The 21,541-nt window shown below is 38.7% G+C and overlaps 1 protein-coding gene across 3 annotated transcripts in view; it reads left to right on the top strand.

The window, feature by feature from the left end:
- The window catches only part of SEC24C (SEC24 homolog C, COPII component), a 42,227-nt gene that overhangs the window by 2,678 nt on the left and 18,008 nt on the right, over positions 1-21,541 (top strand). Inside the window, exons 2-10 of one of the 3 annotated variants that reach the window (XM_087768294.1) lie at positions 5,224-5,426; positions 8,433-8,519; positions 10,899-11,040; positions 12,036-12,214; positions 13,445-13,894; positions 15,180-15,310; positions 16,583-16,651; positions 18,426-18,537; positions 19,402-19,529. In XM_087768294.1, coding sequence (XP_087624420.1) covers positions 5,252-5,426; positions 8,433-8,519; positions 10,899-11,040; positions 12,036-12,214; positions 13,445-13,894; positions 15,180-15,310; positions 16,583-16,651; positions 18,426-18,537; positions 19,402-19,529 — 1,473 coding nt within the window. In that variant the 5' untranslated portion in view covers positions 5,224-5,251. The remainder of the gene's footprint in view (positions 1-5,223; positions 5,427-8,432; positions 8,520-10,898; positions 11,041-12,035; positions 12,215-13,444; positions 13,895-15,179; positions 15,311-16,582; positions 16,652-18,425; positions 18,538-19,401; positions 19,530-21,541) is intronic. The other 2 variants (XM_087768297.1, XM_087768295.1) reach the window with 2 other exon arrangements.

Below are 21,541 nucleotides of genomic sequence, written 5' to 3'. Positions count from 1 at the left end.
AAAATCTTTCGCTGTCATTTTGTTGAGGTTGTATTTTCAATGACTTTTGCCTCCACAGGGTTGCTGTCCAGAAGCAATGCCCATAACTGAGCATTTTTGAAATCTTTTCTTAGAGCTTTATTACAGAGGTAGAGATGTAAATCAATCCCACCAGGGACTTCAATCACGTTTTTGTTCACTTAAGTAAAAGTGTGGTGGTGGTGGCAGAGGTTGGAAATAGTGGTAGGTTTAAGGTTAGGTTAGACTAAGCTTTTTTTGTATTCAGTTTTTAACCGCTTTCACTCTTTTGTAAATTGTATGTTGTATTGGACCTTGCGCAAGGTGATGAATCGGCCTAACAAAACAGGGTTTAATATGGCCCTTCTTTAGAACATAGAAGTGATCGTACTTTAGATGTGAACCATGATTTTTATGTCCTGAAGCCTGAAAGACCTCTTCAAAACAGCCCAGGAAAGACTGGGCTTCAAAAATCTGCTCCAGTACCTGTCGTGTCAAGAAGTTCTAGCAGCTAATGTATCCTTTCTTCTTTTGAAAGTGTCTTCAGTGAAAATATTGTGGCTTCTGGACTGTCACTGATACACAGTTTTCAAAATGAAACTTTACAGTTGAGTGTCTTATACATCTCATGAACTGTTAAAAGAGATCTTTCTGGCAGTGACGCAAACTGCATAGATGAAGAAAATATTATGTGTAATGTGACAAGTTGAGAATCTGCCCAGCTGGAAAGACAGAGCACCACAAAAATACAACTGAATTGGAGGGTCAATTCCAGTAGAGCCATTTGGATTGATTTGGACAAATGTATGGGAGGTGTCCTGTTATAATGGCCTGAGTGCTTCCAGATCAGTTGGCAGTCTCTGACTTCCAGGGTATGAGCTTCTCTTTCAGAATTTTCTGTAGAAAAACAAAGCAAGAGTTTTTTGTATCTGAAGAGAAGTAAATGTTCCATGATTGCTTATAGAGGACCTAGTCAAGCTGTTGGTGGAACAAAAGCAAGGACATCTGCCTTTCAGAAGAGTGTTCTTAGCTCTCGAGTCTAGGTCTTTATAAAAATGCCTAACTTTACTACTTCTCCAGAAAGTTGCAGAACAGAAGCATTAAAAGCACTGTAGGTAATATTCTGAATTGATCTCTCAGGATTGTGATTGTCGCCTTCTGTCCCATCTTTTGGAAATGGTTGATTTCTGTGTTCAGAAATTAAGCAGACATATTTCCTCCAGTTTCAGCATAATATAGGAGGCCATGCTGTTGTCTTTTTTCCTTTTTTTTTTTTTTTTTTTTTTTAAAGAATCAGTCTCCCCAGAGGTTGAAACAAACAAGCCTTTTATTTCTCTGGGACTAGTATAAAAGGCACTAGCATCTTTCTGAAGGAAACTAATTTTGCTGTATGTGTTTCCTTTAGAAAGCGATCAAGAACTGATGAGATCAAGCTTTTTGGTTTCAAAAGGGAATTAACAGTGAATGCAGACCATAAAAAACGATGAATATGCAGTTTTCAGTGATTTGGGAGATTTGCTGATTGAAACAAGCTCATATGAATCACTGGTTGTTGGTTTTTTGGTTTTTTTTTTTTTTTAAACAGTCCATAAAAACTGAACTGTAGTCTGCTTTGTTTGGACACTAAGGAATCTGGAAACTGTTGTGAAAGTTAAAAGATTCCCCCCCTCTCTGTATTACTGTGTATTTTTCTCCCATCAGTTCATTGCTGATCAGCATTGGTTGTGTCTTGTGTGACAGTGTTCCAGTATGAATTTTAGCTGTGTAACTATTTTGACCAAAACTTCCACGGTCAACTGCCTTTATACAGAGGAATAGAAAACAGCATAGAGTGGCTGCTTTGTGCTTTGCAAGAAAATTGTTTGTTGTTTATAATAATGACCGCTTGTTGTCATAGTATTTTCCCAATAGCATGAGTCCTGCTTATTTGAGCTTTGTGTATTGTAACTGCTGAGTAGTAATACGATGTTCAATGGCATGTTTTAATATTATGTTTGGCTTAGTTTTGGTAATGTGTTGCTACATGCAAAGGAATATCTCAGGCTGTTTCACTTGATAAAAATACTATTTTCTCAATTTCTCCTGATCAGGTGTATGCATTTCATTCTTTCTGTGATTTTTTTTTTTCTTCATGTCATAAGACAGCATAAAATTCTCCCTTTCCCCATATCTCTTCAAGTGACTACGTTCTAATTTACGTATATATTTTTTGAGTGGAGACAAAATGAATGCTGTTTGATACAAATGACTTGTACCAGGGGAGAAGGAAAATGGACTCATTCAGTGACAACTGTCTTCTACCTTCTCAGAGGCAGATACTCTTGGCCCTGCCCTTTATGGTATTCCACATCAGTGATGAGCAAGCATGCCACTAGCCTTACGTTTAAAGCAAGTCAAGCAACCGAAATAATGAAGCAGCCTTGTCCCCAGCTTCAACACCGAGCTTGTTCTTAAGTCTTCCTCCTTTCCAGCTCCCTCCTTGACCGTCTGCCAGTATCGAGCAAGCATCAGCTTGTGCTATGGTGCAGATTAGCCAGTGCTGGCTGCCACGTGGGCTAGCTAAAGGTCTGAGGTCTACCTACCTTTCTGTCAGTTGGGACACTGAGTTAGAACCATCTCCTTTGTGTAGCTACTTTTGCCATAGAAAGTGTAGGAAACTGTCTCAAAGCTCTTTTCCTCTGTAAGACTTGCATTAAATGAGCTTACCTCTTGGTTTCAGTGTTATTGCGGAGAGAGCAACAAGCCAACAGATGTTACCTGCTCGAGCAGGAAATAGATATTCACATGAGGGAGGGGAGGGAAGGCTGAAAAGAGGATAGTAAAGGATCATCAGGTAAGGTCACTTACTGAGTACACACTCACAACAGTAAGTCAGAAGTGGTTTGCAAGGGACATGCTTGAATTCTTGCCCCATCATGCTTTAAAAAAGAAAAAACCATGAAAGATCCATCTTCTCCTGCCCTGTAGTAATTCCTTGTTCAAAGATCTGTTCGAGGATTTCTGTAGGTGTAACTTGTGAAGAATGTCTTAATGATTATAGCTCAGGAGGTATCCTGCAGGATGCTGCTACTTTGCCTGCAGCTGTTCCTGGAGGAAGGACCTGCTTGTAGGAGCAGTGACTAGAAGCCAAGTTCCTCGTGCACAATCCAATAAGCAACAGTCAGGGGCGGGAAAAAGAGAGAGCAGACCGCTTTCCTTGGTAGAAGCCCTGCCCAGATGTTCCAAGATGTGCGGATAGAGCAGTCTTCTTGCTGTGTTCTCCCTTCCCTTTACCCCCCCCACCTTTGTAGGAGGAACTCTCCTGCATTACTGTTTGCACTGAACAGGAGGTGGTTGGGGGTAGGTCTGTGATTGCAATGTGGTGACACTGGTTGCCTACCTGGGGAGGAAGAGGTTAACCTTCAGGGGAACTTGGGAAGGGAGCAGGTCCCAAAGTCCAGATTTCTTGGCCCCATGGCTGCTCAGGTTAGACTGTTCTGCAGAACTAAGTCGAAGGTGGTGTGAGAAACCAGAATCTTTAGCAATGATTCTTGCTGTCATGTTGGTAGTGTGTAATCATGTTTAAAAATACTGCAGGCTGATCAAAAATTGTCACACTGTTGTAAGCTGTTGCAAATGGCATTATATGTTACTTTCAAGAGCAAATTAACTTTAAATATTTTAAGATAAGTTCTTTTTCTAAACAAAAGCCCTATCATTGCGTTTGTACAACTTAAAGACTAAAAATATAAAACTTCATTTATTTCCTTTCATATAAAGTTTAATATCTAATTTCACAGTAAGTATCAGCATTCTTAGTATTGACTTTTGTCATGTTTGCTACCTATAGGAGGTTAAATGTAGTCTGTATGTATTATGCTAGCTTTCTTTAAATAATTAGATTGCTCTGTTATGATATATGTATTCTCCCTTTATTATATATATATGGATCTGAAAGAATTTCAGATGGTTCTTACAGGGCTGTAGTTATTTTAGTACCCTTGCTGTACAGCTGTTGTGTCCGTTGTTGAAATAATTCTTTGACATCGTATTTTTGGTATTGTGAAGAACCAACCTTAGCATTGGTTGGTGTACTCTAATCAACGTATAGGCAAAACAGCTCAGGTGTTTGTTATCCGCTTGAGTTAAGCTGTAGATTCCTTGTTGGGACTTGCCTCAACTGCATGATGACTGTTGCAGCTGTATGTCTCCTCTGTGTTAAGATTTACTATGTATCTTTAATGCACAAGTTCATCGTCGGGTTTGGAGCAAAATATGAGGGCAAAATTAGTTATTTGCTTCACCTTAACTTTTTGCTTTTTTTTATAAAAAGCAGTCTTATAATAAAAAATAAAATTGCTCTAAACACATTTCTTTACAGTGTTAGTGTAGATTGTCTCAGCTGAAGAGGGTAACAGTGATATATGGAGTGTCCAAAGGAGTACAGGGATGCAAAATATCCTTGAGAAATAGACCGTGAGAGAATCTCCTACCCTTGAAGTCATCTCCTTAGCTCTCCACAACTCAACGGCTCTGTGGCTTATCTGCCTGCTTGGTGGCATGGTATTGTAAGAATTGCCTGCTTTGTTTGGGGTCTCCAAATGCTGTTTCTGTTTTTCTCTTTATAAAGTTAGTCAACCTCTTTATACGGTAAGTTAGAGGAACTGGGAATCTGTATGTTAAGCAAGATTTCTTACAACCCTATATTGGTCCTGTTCTGGATTCTATCAAACACTTCAGAAAGCAGCCTTTGTGGATGGTGAAGTGTGTGTTGCTTGTAGCAAGGAAGCATGATCAAGTAGACTGACATAGATATGAAAGGTGAACTTGCTCAGCGTTATTGAAGTGTTAAGGAATCTCTCATATATGTCATGAAACCTGTTTTCTGTTGGTCTGATGTTCTGTGAGGTGGGAAGTAGTTTGTAAGGTGTCTCAGGAAGCTTGATAATCATCTGTTATGGAATGGCAAATTATGGTATTTTTTTTCTAAGATGATGATTACAAGTCTAACCAGGATGAAACAGTGAATAAGTTGATTAGAAAACATCGTTTATGAAAATATTGTTTTCAAACTAGCTTTTGTAAAGCATTTATCTTACTTGAAAAAATGCTGTGCAAGAGTAAATAACCATTAATGTTTTACTTTCCCTAGTATCTCAGGAGCCCTTGTTTCTGTGAAAACAGTAGAGAAGTTGGCCAGTTTGGTTTTATGTCTGCTAAAAGCCATTTTTCCCCTCCTTTTTGCAGGTGAGATTAGTTTGGGGATGTGAATACAATGAGTGTAAACCAGCAAGCTCACACAGGGCCTCCTTATGGACAACCTCAGCCTGGATATCCGGGATACCAGCAGCCTGCCTACGGAGGACAGCCATTGCCAGGGGTTCCTCAGTCGCAATATGGAGCTTATAATGGTCCGATGCCAGGATATCAACAGCCAGCCCCTCCACAAGGTACTTCTCAGTCAAAACTTAATGACTGATAACCTGTGAATTGTTGTGTACATGGAATTTTTTCTGTATACTTCCTATTGTTAGTCTTCTTTTTGTGGTAGCAATTATCTTTTCTTCTGTATGTAGCTTACATGATGTTAAAAATCATGTTCTTCCTGTACATTGAGGTTATTATTCTGTCACTTGTCCATTTCAGTAGGGCTTACTCTTCTTTTAATAGCTCATAAAATTAACATGTTGAGAAGCACAGCCTGCTTTTTTTTCCTCTATGTCCCTGCCCCCATGGTACTGAAGCACCTGACTAGAACAGTCTTCCTGATGAGGTTATGTTGAGGGGCAGCAGTTAGGGACTGTAACAGATTTATCACTGAGACTACCTTACATTATTATTTAGAAAGTTCTGCACTCCTTCCTGAAAGATTAAGACATACAACTCTAGGCAGAAAGCCTATTTGGAGCTATTTTCTCTAATGCTTTTAAAATCAGTAGAAAGTTTGTGGACATGATGTGGGCAAGCTGATGTGTTCCAGAATTTCCCTGGTTCTGCAGGATCGTATCACTTGTTGGTTTTGTTTGTCTAAAAAATAACAAAAAGGTAGTTCAACTTTTTTTTTTTTCCTGTTTTCAAAAGAAAGGCTAACTTAAAATTATTAAAGAACTTCAGGAGTCTTTGTTTTTGAGTGCCTGAATTGCTTTAGGAGATTAATAGTGACTTTAACATCTGAGATGTAGAGGAGAAAATAGCATTGAGCAGAAGTATTTCTGCCTTTAAAATCATGTGGATGAATTCAGTTCTGCTGAGATAAGCACAACACAAACTTTCACTCTGAAATATTTGTTTAGATTTCAGATAGGTATTCTAAGGAAATGAGGAATATGCTGATCATGCTAATGGTCTCTGTATTATTCTCCCCTCCAAACAAATCTTGAATTTTTTGCAACTTCTTGAATTTTAAATCAACCTCAACGAGAAGGATAGAACAATCAAAGTGCCTATAGTTGTCTTGAAACTAACAGAAGTGGGAGACTGAAATCTGGGAGCTGAATGATTACCCTGTTGGGTTTTTTGTCTGGAGTTAGCAGGGTAGTGGAGTAGAAGAAGAGTTAGTGTGGTGTGCTAAAGAATGGGTTATTCAGTTGCTTCATCTTCCTTTTCTTTCCTTAATCCTCTTCCTCCCCTCGTCTCAATAAATCTCTTCCAACAGCACTTTTAATCTGTGAGTTTTGAACTAATTTCACAGAGGGTTTAAATTCCTGTAAAAGTAATGAAAATCAGCACTGGGCAGAGGAAAGAAATCCTGTGTCCTGGGAAGACAGAGCTCAGCCATTGAGCACTCTGTTTGGCTGCTCAGTGTAGCCATTGACGACCTCGTGTTTCCTGGCCCATGGAAGGAATGGGGAAAAATTGGACTTCCTTCAGTGAAGGAGAGAAGGAGTTTCAAGAAGGACAAAGATTATTACAGATTTGTTGGAGAAGTTTCATCAGTGCAGCTATTTATAGAAAACAGGTTTTGGCTGTTAGCAGTGTGAAGAATGTTTAGGATGTTTGTGAAGAGAAATTGATAAGCATCTTCCATCAGATACTTCAAGAATTATTTACAGGTCTGAAAAGCATTTCTTTTTAAGGGAATTAATGTTTTTCCTTCTGAATTATTTCTGGTTTGCCTTTTTTAATTTCAGAACAACAGAAGTGTGGTTCATGACAGCTCAGTAAGGACATAACCTAGAAAGCTTGATAACATGAACTTGTGTAGATTAAAAATGCAGATTTTGTTTGTGCCAGTAATGATTGAAAGGTAGTGTGACACTGAGGGCAACAAGGTGGTCTCATTTGGACAACAAAAGTGTATTGCACTACTCCTAAGCAGTATCTCATGTACTTTATTGATATATCAGGCAAAGGCCACCCATGGTTTGTGGAGATTTCTCTTCCATCTTTTCTTCTGAGACCATCCTTCCTAGACTTAGCAGACTGTATTAAGGAAATCTCAGTTGTCAAGTTGTGCATTTTGGACCTGTTACTATAAATCCAGGATTCCTATCTTTAGAAGGCAGGAATGTAAAATTCAGAGCACTAGCACAACAGCCAGAAGCTGACCTGTTAGTAGCTGCTGAATATGACATCCAGGTGGAAAAGAGTGGCAAACAAACAACGCATTCTCAAAGAGAGTAGACAGGTGATAGTGAAGATAGTCGCAGTTATCCTGTTTACCCCTATCTCCAACACATTATGTTTATTGCAGGTCTTTGTAGCAAGACCTCTTGTAGCTGCATAACATAGAGGAGAGAGAATTAATTTCAGAGGCACTGGAGTGGCAGGAATTTAGTGAACGCTGAGGAGTAAAAGGAAAACTGCCAATGTTATTCTGTGATCTCAAAGTAGTTGTCTTAGGGATTTATTTTAAAAATAACAATAAAATTGCTTGGAGGACTGAGTGGAGAAGTGTTGGGAGTAGATGCCATCCTCAGTCAGGGAGTCTTTCGCATCTGATTTACATGACAAAGCCTAGCTCTAACAAATGGAAACATGGGAATGCTGTGCCAGTGATGCTAGTCTTGCTTGGGACCAGAAGTGGAGTACTGTGCTGCTAGCTGAAAATAGCTGCTTCTTGCTATGAGAATGTTGAAAGAACCAGAACAATTTTGCACTGATTTTTCAGTCAGTCTATTGGTTCCCTTCTGATTGAGATCATGCAGTTTGAAGTGCAGACACAATTATCTGAATACCAGTAGCAATTAACCTGCTGCTGGATTATTTTACATAGACTCAGTTTATGATACTATTAGCACTTGTATTGACATTAATGTACGAACTATGTTGGTAGTATATGTTGTGCATGGTAGAACAGTGAGAGGGTGTATAGCTTAAGGAATAATGTGGCAAATGTGACATGGATTTTTATATATATGATATTTTCTGCACTGCAGGCTGTCCTCAGCATTGGAAACACTGTCTTTTGGTGCTTTCTCTCAGGCTTGATTTGCTGGTGTATTCTGTCTTTCCAGGTTATTTTCCTTCCTTGGGGTTCCCTTCGAAGGGCTCTCCTGTATCTCTCAACTCTGACACTTCTTCTCTTGCACCTAATTTCATAGGTAAATGGTGTCCTTTCTGTGGGAGTGTTTGTGCTGTGCCGAGTTCCCATTTAATATGGATATTTATCTCAAAGGTGTGGGTACCTGATTATTCAGGCAGAGGTGGGTGGGACACTTCCCAATCTATTTGTAGGCAACACTCCAGAAACATAAATAGGACATGAAGAAATAATCCTAGCAGAAATTCCTTATGCCTGCAGATTCATAGATAAAACCTGACTTATGACTAATGTTTTCTGAAGACTGATTTCAAAACCTGAATTGGCCCATTCAGGTTCTGTCAGGGAGAATCCTTAGTTTGAAAGAATGCAGTCTCCCAGTTGAGAGAGAACTAAAACGTGAGGTTTGAAATGATAGCATTGCCATGAAGAAATGAAAAATCTCCCCAAGCACCAGGAGATTGTTATTGGAAGTCTTGAGATATTTGTAACTTGTGCTTTTGTTTAAGGGGAAAAAAGAAGTTTTTAGCTTCCTTGGCTATAACATAGAAACCAAATATATGTTAGGAATAATTATGATTCCAAAAGCTGTGGCTTGAAGAAGGAAATACTTTTGCAAAGCTAGCAATCAAGATGTAAGAATTAGAAACATTGCAAGAAATCATACTGTATTTTTCCTTCTTTCCCGCTAGTGGTATTTTGGAAGAGCTATTTCCAGTGGTGCCAATTTGTTTAGAAGAGTAGGGAGTTAGAACTGGGCCAAGACTGTATAGTCTCAGGGCTTTGAGTAAAATCACAGGCATTTCCCATTTTGCTGTAATCTACCTCCGATTTGAGGTCTGTGATGAGTAAGAACAATATCTCAAAGGTGTTGAAGGGGAACTTCAGGATTCCTCAAGAGTAATGAATCTTAAAATAATAAACCACTAGATATTCATGCCTGTTCAAGTGAATTTTTTTCAGTGACTATTTGAGCAGCCTGTGGTAATGGTTACGGAGGTATATTTCTGACAAGAGCTAGAAAAAGAAGACTTCAGAAGCTTTTTCTGAAGTAAGCATGTATTCGTCAAATTGTATGCCTGTTAAAGTTGAGGGGGAAAAAAGTTAATGTAAAAAAAAAGTGTAGGATCCCTCCAGGAACTGGATTAAATATACTGTTAAAGACAAAAGGTAACAATGCCAAACAGTTTACATGTACTATCAAATGAAAGAGATTCCAAAATAGATGAAAGTATATCAAATTAACTGAAAAGGTATCACAAATGATATTCAGAAATAGAAATACCACACAACATACAAATTATTAGAGATCGGGAGTAATAAAAAAAAAAAGCCCCAAGAAATTACTGATTATTCATACAAGGTCTAGTTAATTTCTTCCTTGAACTTACATCCACAATCTTACTAAGAATAAGATAAGAATATGAGTTGAAACCTCATGCTTTGGTGTATAAATTATACTGTAGAATTGAGAAATGGGTTCTCTTGTTTCCGATTTCATAACAGTTCCTCACAGGAAGGTTTCAGAGTCCCTTTTAAACTTGTCATGCCAGTCATTGTCAGAGAGACACAACAGTGTGTATGTGCTGCCCTAGACTCATGGGGCAGTTTACTCTATTTCGTCATCTGGATTTAATGATACGCCATACATTGAAATGCGTTCCCTTGTGGTTAGCAGGCATGGTCATATGGTTGTTCTAATAATCAGCATTTTTAACATAATATTATTAAAATAGGCATTTATATTCTCTTTTTTGGAAGTAGACACGACAGTTGGTCTGCTAGTATTGTATCCAGCATTGTGCGGTCTGTGGAAAGTGTGAATACTTGTTTCTGAGGCAAATGTGTTTGGGCTGTGACTGAACCAGCTCAATCTGAAAGATAAGAAAGTATTTGTGTTAGCCTCCAACCTTGAGAGGTTGGGAAGAACAATCTGTGGTGGCCCCCATTATGTTATATGTAAAAACAGTCAGATGTAATTTTTGAAAGCTGAATCTACTCACATAACTTGCTTACCTTTCAAGTAGGGAAAACTGACCTGTAGTGAACATTAGGTTCCTTGTGAATACTCTCTTTGGTCGGGATAAAAATAATTGGACTTGGAGGGGGAAGAATTTGATACCTTACTGACAAGAAAACATTTTTTTCTTCATCAAAAGATGAAATTATCTTTTGAAGACCCTCCACAGTACATATTTTCTACTTGGTATGTGTGGAGATGGTGACTAGTGGCACTGGGTAAAAGTATTTGTGCTTTCAGTTTTGCTACTTCTAATATAGTTGTATAAATTATTTGTTGCTCATGGAGTATTGATACATCAATTTGGCCACCGCTAAACTGTTTCTGCACTTTTTTTTATTTCCTGGATTTTTCATGGTAGTTGGTTCAAGCCCTTGTTTCTGTGAGTAATCTGTAGGTTTTTTTCTCTTATGTCTGTAGGTTCGTTAAGAGCCCCTCCAACACCTGGAGCTCCCCCTCCAGCCTCTGGAGCATCTCTTCCTTCTGGCCACGTGGCATACAGTCAGTTTGGACATGGAGATGTGCAGAATGGGATTCCAGCTTCAGCAGCCCCGATGCAGAGGTACATACAAGAAGAGCAAATCATAACGAAGGCCTGCCTTGGTAGACCTGTGTTAGGTCTAGACCTTTCAGGATCTAAAACAAACTAAATACTTTGTTTTTCCTGTGATGGACATTGACTTTCTTTATTGCTTCCTTATTGTTTTGGAACAACATTTTGCCATAGGGGTATTTGTTAGACAATAAGAATCTCTGGAGATGAAAAACTTCTGGAAGGAAGTGAGCAGATGTCAGTGACTGATCAAAACCACTTCTCCTCTAAAGACTTTCTTTGTGGTAGTCATTTTCCCATAAGGAGTTTTGATTCCCATAATCTGTCTTGTTTGAAAACCGTTGCATCCACATAGCCGTAGTATTTGATTCCTTGGCAGTGTGAATTGATCTCTGTCTGAAGCATGTTGCTGTTTGTCATTACTGAGTAATTCCTTAATATTGGTTCTGAGTCCTTTTCTGTCCATTATGGATCCCTGAGTTATCTTCATCTAAAGCTCTTGGACATCTTCTCCAGAAAGATATTGCCATTACCTCTGTGGTGAAAGTGGCAGAAGTCCTCACTGCTTCATGCTGATTACTGGTTATGGGGGAAGGTGGTTGGTTTTTGTTTCCTTCTGGTTAAGCTCAGCACTGTCAGCTAGAGAGTCCAAATCCTTCGAGGAACAGAGCATTCTCACATAGCTGTGCAGGCTTTACTGTTGCTCACCCTGTAGACTCTGTTGCAGTATTTCTGATTTGTTGTGATAACTAAAATGGAATTAACGAAAAAAAATGCTGTAAATGTAGAATTTGTATTTTAAGAACTAATAGATTTTTTTGATGAAAGGGATTCAGATCCATGCAGGATATGTAATTATTTTTCTCAAACTGAGCTACAGTGCTTCATGTAAATAATTGAGACCCAGCTAGTGTTTATGTGGCAGAACACTTTTAAAAGGCACAGAGAATTGTGATTTCTTGTATAATGGGGAATCCAGTGAAGTTTCTTGTCTTCCTTCTCAGGCCACCTGCTTCTCAGCCGTTTCTGCCAGGCTCAGCACTCACGCCTGTCAGCCAGACATCTACGTTCCAGCAATATGGTCCCCCCCCAGCCAGTGTACAGCAGCTCAGCAATCACATGACAGGGATGACAATTGGCAGTACTACAGCCTCTGGTCCTCCCCCAGCTGGACTGGGCTATGGTGAGGTTTCCTGGCTACAGAAATAATGCTATTGCTTTTTATTTATGCTAGCAATTCCATAAACGATTTGCTCTTGTCAATGATTCATTACCATATGGTGATGGGAATTCTCTGGGTGTTGACATCTGCCATAGTAAATGGTAGTTTCCTTAACTAATAAGGTCATAATTGGGGAAAACAGAACTGAGACTATTGTAGGGGGCAGTGCAGGAAGTACTGCAGGACATGAATAACAATATTTCTCCTCAACTAGGTGAATCTTGGTGTGAAAAACAAAAACAGTCTATCCCTAAGTAAGCTGTTGGAGAGTCTACATGCCTTGCCACTGTTGTGCAGCAGCCCACTCAAAAGAAAAAAAAAGAAGGAAAAAGGGCTCAGTAAATCACAAAGGGCTGAAATTACTCTGAATGATTCTGTGAAGGGTTTTGCTGGAAGTGAGAAGAAACTTACTTAAACAGTATAACCTCAATTTAGATATTTTGTTCTATTGCATTAGATCTATAGTCCCACTGCTGTAGATTACAGGACTTTTTTTTTTTTCTTTTTTTTTAATTGAAGACTAGAGATTTGTCTAATGTATGTGTAAGCTTGTCTCACTACACTTTGATTTTACTTTTTTTTATTGTTTTGGTAAAGTACTTTTTGACAATTATCTCTCATACTCTTAACACAGACTTTATAGGAAAATTAGGAGTAGGGGATGCAGATTTCTCCAGCCTTTTGGCAATGTGTTTGTCTAAAATTATCTTCAGAAATAGTACAGTGGTAAATACAGAACATGCTAGTTCCATACTATTAAAACCATGAAGCTCAAAATTTGAACTACAGGCTCCAACTTAGTGTGGAGTTTAAGACACAAAGTTATTTCAGTTCAAGAAATTGGTAGACAGACTTGTGGTGGTACTTGTTTTGTGTACTCCTGGCTTTGCCCCTTTTTTCTGGTCCTGAATCCTGAAATGTATTCTGATTACGTAAAATAAGAAGCTTAGACTTTGAGACAGAGGACAGTGAAGGAACTATCAAGTTTTAGATCCCTTGGAGGAGTTTCAGCTCTCTGATCAATTTAGGAGAGTGTTCACTTAAGGTTTGTGTCTATTAGTACTGGCAAGTCCATCTGAAGATGAGAAGGTGGTAGACCTGTTTAGATGATCTAGAGCAAATGGGTTTTGCTTGCATCTTAATTGTCTTGAGGATAGAAGAAAATGATGTTATATCTCTTCTTCTTATCAGGTCCCCCAACATCGGTTCCCCCAGTCTCAGGAAGCTTTAGTGCAACAGGATCTGGTCTCTACACACCTTACACTGCGAGCCAAGGACCCCCTCCTACCAGTATGTCTCAGGGTCTTCCTTTGGCACAGCCTCCGTTTCCTGGTCAACCAATATCAACTCAGCGCCTACCTACTCAAGTCCCTGGTTTTGCCCCACCTCCCTCTTCTACAGGGATTGGACCTTCCTCTTACCCTCCTACCACAGGTGCCCCAAGGCCACCTACCATGCCAGGCCCACCACTGCCTGGGCAGGCAGTTGCTGGACCACCAACGTCCCAGCCTAATCACGTATCCTCACCACCACCTCCATCAACTATGGCAGGGCCGCACCCTGGGCCTCCCATGAGTGGCCTCCATGGACCACCTCCTCCCACTCATCCTCCTCAGCCAGGATACCAAATGCAGCAGAACGGTGAGTATTCCTAGTATAGGAATTGTAAGTTACGTGTGTTCTCTGTGTGCTGCAAACTGAGAACTGGGTTTCAGGTTCGTTACTTGCGGGCTCCTGGCTGCGCTTCAAAGCTTCCCTCTTGTTTCCCTGTGCTCATGTCTGAAGAACAAATCCAAGATAAACAATAGGGTGTGTCATTCTAAGATCTTTGTCATACAGGTTTTAATCAGATTAATGTAACTAAAGGAATCCTAGCTTACTTGGCCAAAAAATTGTCTAATAATTAGCGCCATAATACTAAAAGAATTTGTGATCAAAATTTTGTTAGGAACTTTAATTTGATATCTGCAACCTCATCTGTTCAAAAGTAGAGATTTGAAATCCTGAAAAGCCTTACTATCTGGTTTTTTTTAAACTTGTGGCCAGTGTGTGTATACAATGTGTATGAGAGGAGTTGTTAAATGTTGAGAAGGAGTTCTACTTTTTCTTCTTTAATTCACAAAACTGTGTATTTTTCTCCTTGTAGAACCTTTCACGTTTTGTGTGTGCTTAGAAATAATATCAATTAAGCTTTCTGAATTATAAACAGTTTTGGCTGATTTTTAATCAAGAATATTTACACATAGCTAGGATAAAGTAATCATGTGCAAGTGTCAGGATTGAGAATCCTATCCCCCATGCAGCTTTGTACAACTGGCCAGGTAAATTACTTAAAAATAGCTGTCCAAATTGCTATGAACTGTAAAAAGAGTAATGGGGTAAATCATGCTGTTATTCTATAACTGACTGAAATTGTCTAAAGTAATATGAAATAACTTCAGGTAGTTACAAAACAAAAGAAATAATCACACATTAACCTATTACTGTAATTTCAGACAAGCCAAAACTGCCTGAGCGAAATCCTTGCATACCTTTAGTTTGAGGAATTATGGGTCGTCCATTAGCTTATTTGGCTGTTCTGTGTGCACTTTCTGTTAGGCAGTTCTGCAGTTTAACTTAAATGTTCATAGTGCATGATCTTAATGCATATTTTAATCATATTATTCTAAAAATAATTATGTTAGTCTAAAAACCTGTGTTTCCTTAAGTCTGGTTTTAAGGAGGACTGTATCAATCAGTTTATTGTATCATTGATAGAGATGTACAGGTCTAAGCTGAAACAGTGATAAATAATTCTAATTAACTGAAAAGCATGTGACTTTCTTTTTCTTGTTTTTTTGACGATGACAGGAAAAATGGGAAGTGCCTAATGAGGAAACACCTAGTATTAGCCATTGTTTAATTTTTGCTGTCCCTTTCTTGTAAGGTTCCTTTGGGCAGGTGAGGGGTCCCCAACCAAACTATGGAGGAGCCTATCCAGGAACACCAAATTATGGAAGTCAACCCGGACCACCACCTCCACCAAAACGTTTGGATCCAGATTCCATTCCTAGTCCTGTAAGCTTACTTTGTTCTTACCAGTGTGAACTCTTCCATAGTGTCTTTACATAAAACAGAACTGACAAAGACCAAAGCTGAAAACAGGTTTCTCATTCCAAAGAACATCAGTCTGTTTTCCTGCTTACTTTTCTCTCGTATATCCAGCTTCAGTCTTTTGTTATGAATAAGCCCAGAAGCAGTGTTTTTCTTGGTGACTAAAGAAGGGCGCTGCATATGCAAATCAATGCTCTGATTCCTCAGGTCTTTTTCTGTACTACGTTACATTTTGAGAATCCTTGAGGGCTTTGATTAAGCTTGTTTCTCCATTTCTGGATTCTTGCTTAATGACTTTCCAAGGTGAACTAATTTCAGGTTTTGAGGTGACAATCTGCAAACTGTATGATCCAAGTTTAAAGTATGGTTAATAGGAGATGATTGTAGTGCTTTTCCTTTCCCTTTTCCTATAATCTGTCAAAAAGCTGGTTAGCCTTTTTTTGGGTCATTAAGTCACGACACTACTTCAGTCAAGTATGGACAACTTCTCAAATTGGGATTATCTTTCAGAATGGAGGTTCTGAGAAAGGATGAGCAGTGATGTGTAATGGTTAGCAACGATGAGTAATATTAAGCCTGGCAGTGTTATTGCCACTGGTCTACCGTGCTGTTCCTTCCACTGCTGCTGATGCTGTTCTGTTATTGTCTCAGAAGACCACAGTCATTTGATAACAGGAAACCTTTCCAGAGCAGCGCTTACAATCAGTTTACTTCAAAACCATAAAAATAATTTAGTCTTGAGTTACATCTTAGATCTGGACTGGTGCTGTTCAGAAGCTATCACTATTCAAAAAAGATGATCTGTTTAGACTCCACGTTTATGTAAAGTTTATGACCATATTTTCTTGTAGAATATAGGAAGTCTTTAATTGCTTGTCTGCTTCTCTTCTCTTCCACTAAATGAGATCTCAAATGGCTTGTGTCAGTTGCCTTCATTTTAGCATGTTCTTAAAGCATAAATCCCCAGTTTCTAACCAAAATGAGCACATGAGCCACACCTCTGTTAGCGATGTGTTCAGAGCCCAAGCCCAATATCCTGGCAAGACTGGTTTTAGGATCGGTGTATGCTGTGGAAGCTGATGTTTCCTGTTGCATGAACCAATGTCCAAATGTATCTAATTCCAGTGCTGCAGGTTTGGGTAGAGAGAAGTAACACTTGCTTTTTGTTTTATTATTCTCTTTTCTTGTCTTCTTTTTTTTCTGTGGCACTCTTACTTTTTATTTTTTTAAAAAAAGCAACTTAATGAGCTGCCACCCCAGCAGAAACCCAGGCACAGAATAGACCCAGATGCAATTCCTAGTCCAGTAAGTGCTGTATATATGTCAATTGTAGTCTGTGTGTTGGTGACCATCTGTGCATGCCTGAAACCTGAACTTCACCTCACTAACCCTCCATCATTAATCCTTTACCCTTTTCTTGCTGTCTTCTGTTTGCCTTATCAAAATGAGTAACATTACACCACAAGAGGTTGTTAAATCTTCTGTGATGAATGGTGAGGCAATAGAAAGCAGACTGTTTCAGAAACAGATCATGAAGAATGTCTCCCCTTCACTTTGTCTGGTCTTTAGAATATCTCCTTCATCGGATTCCAACTGGCATTTTCAGTGTAAGCCATCAGTATCATTGTCTGTACAATGTGTGTCTCCTGTTAACGTACACACAGCATGAGCCTTTGTAGCCATGTTTTCTACCAGTTTTGAGCAGAATTTGATTACTGTTCTTGTTGATATACCAGTACTGGGCTAATGCTTTGAAGTTCTAAAATTGCAGGTAAAATGTCTTGTTTTGATGTTAATTCCTGATATAAATCTTCTAGTAGATTAATATGAGGCATGGGGAGCTATAAACATTCTCTCATTATCTGTGCTTATACATAACCATTAAATTTTGAATTTTAAAATTTAATGTTTATGTGTAGAGAATCTTACCTAAAGAAAGAAAAAAGCAGCTACCTTTTGGATTGGAAGAAAAAAAACACATTTGACTTTGTTACCCTCGTATCATTTCTTCCTCATTTAGCCATAGCTGGTCATATAACAGGTACCAGCAGTAAGATCACCAGTGTGAGTCAGTCTGTAGACTCTTGAAATGGGACTAGATTTATGCTAGAGTAGTTGCTGTCTGGTGCTATAGGAGGCTTTCTGCTGGCAGCTTGGAGTCCATAGTGAGAGGGTAGAAGTTCTGCCATGCAAACTTCTGTATTTCACAATTTACTCTAAGCAAAGGCATGTATGTTTTGTGGCAAAATAAGATCAGAAGAATGGTTGCTGGCTTTAATGCTTTCATTCAGGCACCCATATGGAAATGTAGTTAAAACTGTGTATAACTACAATTTTCTGTTCTTATGCAAAGGTCAGTGGATATTTTTGTCAAGTAAAACTGTTTAATGCATTTCCATTATCTTAAGCATATTTGCATTAATGAAGAATTTGGAATACTAAGAAATTTAAGATTTTTTTTACTGGCTTTGTGAAGTTTAAGCTTGATTCATTGACAAGTCTACTGAAACTTCACTTTCCACATCCCCAGAATTCAAATCATAAACTCTTGAGCACCACGGAGTAATGAAGGCTTCCACCTGAGCTTGCAAGCATTTGTCTTTAGGTCAGAGTTACAGTGGTTAGAAATAAACGCATAGTATGAAAACAGTGGGAACGTAACAGAAAGGAAAAGCCAGGTTATCTATAGAACTTCACCCTGAGGCTCACAGAAGCTTCTCATTTTAATTTGGCTAGGACCAGTATACAGGGGAATGCTACCAAAAATTCCTTTCTTGATTTGTGTTTGGCTTTTATGAGTTCGGATCAGGCCTTAAAACACAAAATACGCTACTACTCAAAATACTTGGGGAAAAACACTATTTACAACTTGTAATTTATTTTTAGTCATTAAGTACTATTCAAAATCAAACTGAGAGGTGACTGCTTGCCAAAACTTATTTGCTTTAGACTTCTTATTTTTAGAGATAGTAATGTTTGCCTCAGGTCCCTTTTTCACTGCCTTACAGATATAAATTTTGTATTTTACAGTACTTTGAAACCAAGCCTCCAAATATTAATGTGGTCTTTTCCATCATAGATTCAAGTGATTGAAGATGACAGAAGTAACCGTGGGTCAGAACCATTTGTCACTGGAGTGAGAGGGCAGGTCCCACCTCTTGTTACTACGAATTTCTTGGTCAAGGATCAAGGTAAAATATTTTTCTTTACCTAAGCAAACAAACAAAACACAAACCCCAAAGAGTCAGTGACAGAACTGTCTGTGTCTTTAAAGGAAAAGTTTGAGGAATGGTTTCAGTGGCTGGGGATGTGTGTTTTACCAACAGAAGCTTCATTTCAAGTCCTGTGTTGATTTGATCTCAATTTAGATTGTCCTGATTGTTTGATAGCTAGTAACCAATGCACAAGTAAAAAATGTTTTCCAAGCTGGGTAGCTGGGACCAGCATTAGCAGCAATATCAGAAAGCAACAAATGAAGCCTCTTCTGTACAGCTATATCAATGACAGTTAAGAACTGAAATTTACTAGCAATATAATTTGAATTGGACTGGGAACTGTATTTTTTTTTTTTAAATCATGAGTGGGATGTCAATTGGTCCATGGCCTTCATAGAGAACAGATATTTAATCTTTTAATTTCCCATGCTTTTTTGGAGATTTTAAGCTCCCTTAAAACTTCAGAATCCTATTCTACCATAAAGTGATTTACTCTTCAGCCAAAATTACAAAATCAAACAGTAGAAATGTTTGAGTCAAGTTTTCTGCCTATAGTACATTTTAGTCTGCAAAAAGAGTGAAACAGGAATGCCTTTTTAGAGGTTTAAGTTGACGTGGAGTCAAGTTCATTTGTTTTGAGGTAAGGGTTTTTATTATACGTAGTTAATCATAAAGAGGCATTTTGTTTAGAATTCAAGTTTTGCATATATTGAAATTAATGATTGTTTAGATAAGCTCTTAGTCTCTGTAGCTTAATAACACAACTGAAGGAATCTTTATTTATGTTCTTGCATATAAACTTGTACTGAAATTTGTCGGGATTTTTTCTTTGTTCCCCAGGTAACGCAAGCCCCCGCTACATAAGATGCACATCTTACAATATTCCCTGCACCTCAGATATGGCCAAACAGTCCCAAGTTCCCCTAGCTGCTGTCATAAAACCGCTGGCTACTCTACCCCCAGAGGAGGTGAGAACCATATGCAGAGTTACATATGCACTGTATGCACTCTGAACTTGTCAGGGAAATGCTATTAGATGTCAACATTTAACAGATAGGCTGAGAAGGAATGTTTAGGTAATGAAGACTAGGTAAACACTGATTCTCCCACAAGTGTGTGGTAGAAATCTGTAAGGCAGAAGAATGCTGTGTTCAAAACATGTAATATTTTGATCTCCATGATAATTTCAGCTTTTTTGCGTTAACTGTCAAGCACTATGACCAAAATACTAGGATGATCACAAATGCATACACTTCCAGTTGATCTCAGTTTCTTTCTTAGCCTAAAGTATTTAAGTGGTTACTGATCACTGATGTTAAGTCTTTTCTAGGATGTCAAGTTGTGGAACTGGATAGGAACATATCAAGCAGCACTGGTTAAGCTGTCTAATGTGCACGTACATGCATAGCGCTGTGTGAGGTGACAGCACAAGACTGAGTATGGGGCACTGCTGAGCTGCACTTGTATTTCTGCCCTTGCTCTGTGCAGCACTTATTTTCTTCTAGGTGTAATGTGTGGCTAGCTAGCCTTTACCCACTGTCTGGTTGCTGAGAACATGAAAGCTTTGAGAATCATATAGAGCTAGAAATTTTGTAAAATATTCTAAATACTCTGGCTACTGTGTAGTGTTAGCCTGCTTGGAGCAGTGACATAAAGACAAATATGCTTGTTAAATTTTAATACATATGTTTGCAGTATTCTGTGTCCTGTTAAACTTAACCTTAGCATCTGCTGAGAAAAGGAAAATCCTCTGGATTTTTAAGGGTGTTTTTTTTTCCTGTTGCATTTCATTAACGTTCCTAAACTATGGTTTGGATTTTGAAAATTGGTTTGTGGCTGGAGTTTAAAAGGAGCACAACAGGAGAATGTGGTCTTATTTTAGAAATCTGGAGGCTTGTGGAGCTGCACATTTTTAAAGAAGCTTTACAAACAACTAGTTGTTAGGTCTCCTGGTGTGTTTCTGCTTTGAACAAACACTTGTGATAGCCAGAGAAAACATGGCTAGGATCGGAAAATTGCCCTGGAGACTGGTCAGCTTCTACCACTGGAAAGTTCTTTATGGCAAGGGCAAACTCCCTGTGAAGGGGCCCTTCCAACAGATGAAGGCTCAGCTGTTCAGAGCAGTAAGACTGTAAATAGAGCTAAAACTTAACCTATCAGTAATGCAAGGATAAGTGTCTCATGAAAATACAGTATTCAGATAAATCTAGAATATATAAAAGTCCAGCACCTGGTTGCCAGATACAGGACCTTTGCCCTATGTTAATGCACAGTTCAAAAAGCAAAGCTTAAGGCTTCAGAAGGAAGTATCTCTGTGCCTTCTGGGAGTAAGTGATTAGTGGCAAGTTATGCATATCACTGCATGTTTACAGCACCCTTGTAGTTTGTTTGCATGCATGTTATTGGGGGAGAGGCTGAGGAAAAAAGCTTATTGTGTGGAAGTATAATACCAATGTTGCCTGGCAGTCAGAAAACTTGAAATTTTGTTTCCTCTGAGGAGGTCAGCCTGGGTGATAGGAGCTGAGAAACTCTGGCTGCAAAACCATTGTATTGTCAATAAATGATTAGTGGGGTTGAATGAGAGCTGTGACACATATGTGGCATGAAGAGAAAGAAAGTGACTGGAGCATTTGCTCAACTCCTACTCAATGAATGTTGTCTCTTAAACATGATCAGAGGTTTAGGGTGACCGAGAGAATTAAGACTGGACACCTTTAGTGTCAGAAAATGTAGAAGTAATTAAGACTTTCTTTTGAGCTAGATTCTTAGTTATGAAAGGTACTTTGATCTATGAATGCAGCTTGTAGCTTGCACAAGTTCTGTCTTAATCATTTTAAAATGCTTCCTGCTTGTTCTGAGGCTGAGAAGCTGCAGAAGTTGCCAAGCATCTTATTCTGGTTTGGCTGCAAAAATAATATATTATCAGTAATAGTTCAAAAATTATATCACTACATAACAGTTTTAAGGACTTGCTATACAA

The sequence above is a fragment of the Nipponia nippon genome, unplaced genomic scaffold, assembly GCF_047370975.1.
Source record: "Nipponia nippon isolate SJK-2023a ecotype South Korea unplaced genomic scaffold, ASM4737097v1 scaffold_3, whole genome shotgun sequence".
Classification (NCBI taxonomy): domain Eukaryota; kingdom Metazoa; phylum Chordata; class Aves; order Pelecaniformes; family Threskiornithidae; genus Nipponia; species Nipponia nippon.
The sequence above is the reverse complement of the archived record's forward strand: the minus strand, read 5'-3'. Positions and strand labels throughout refer to the sequence as shown.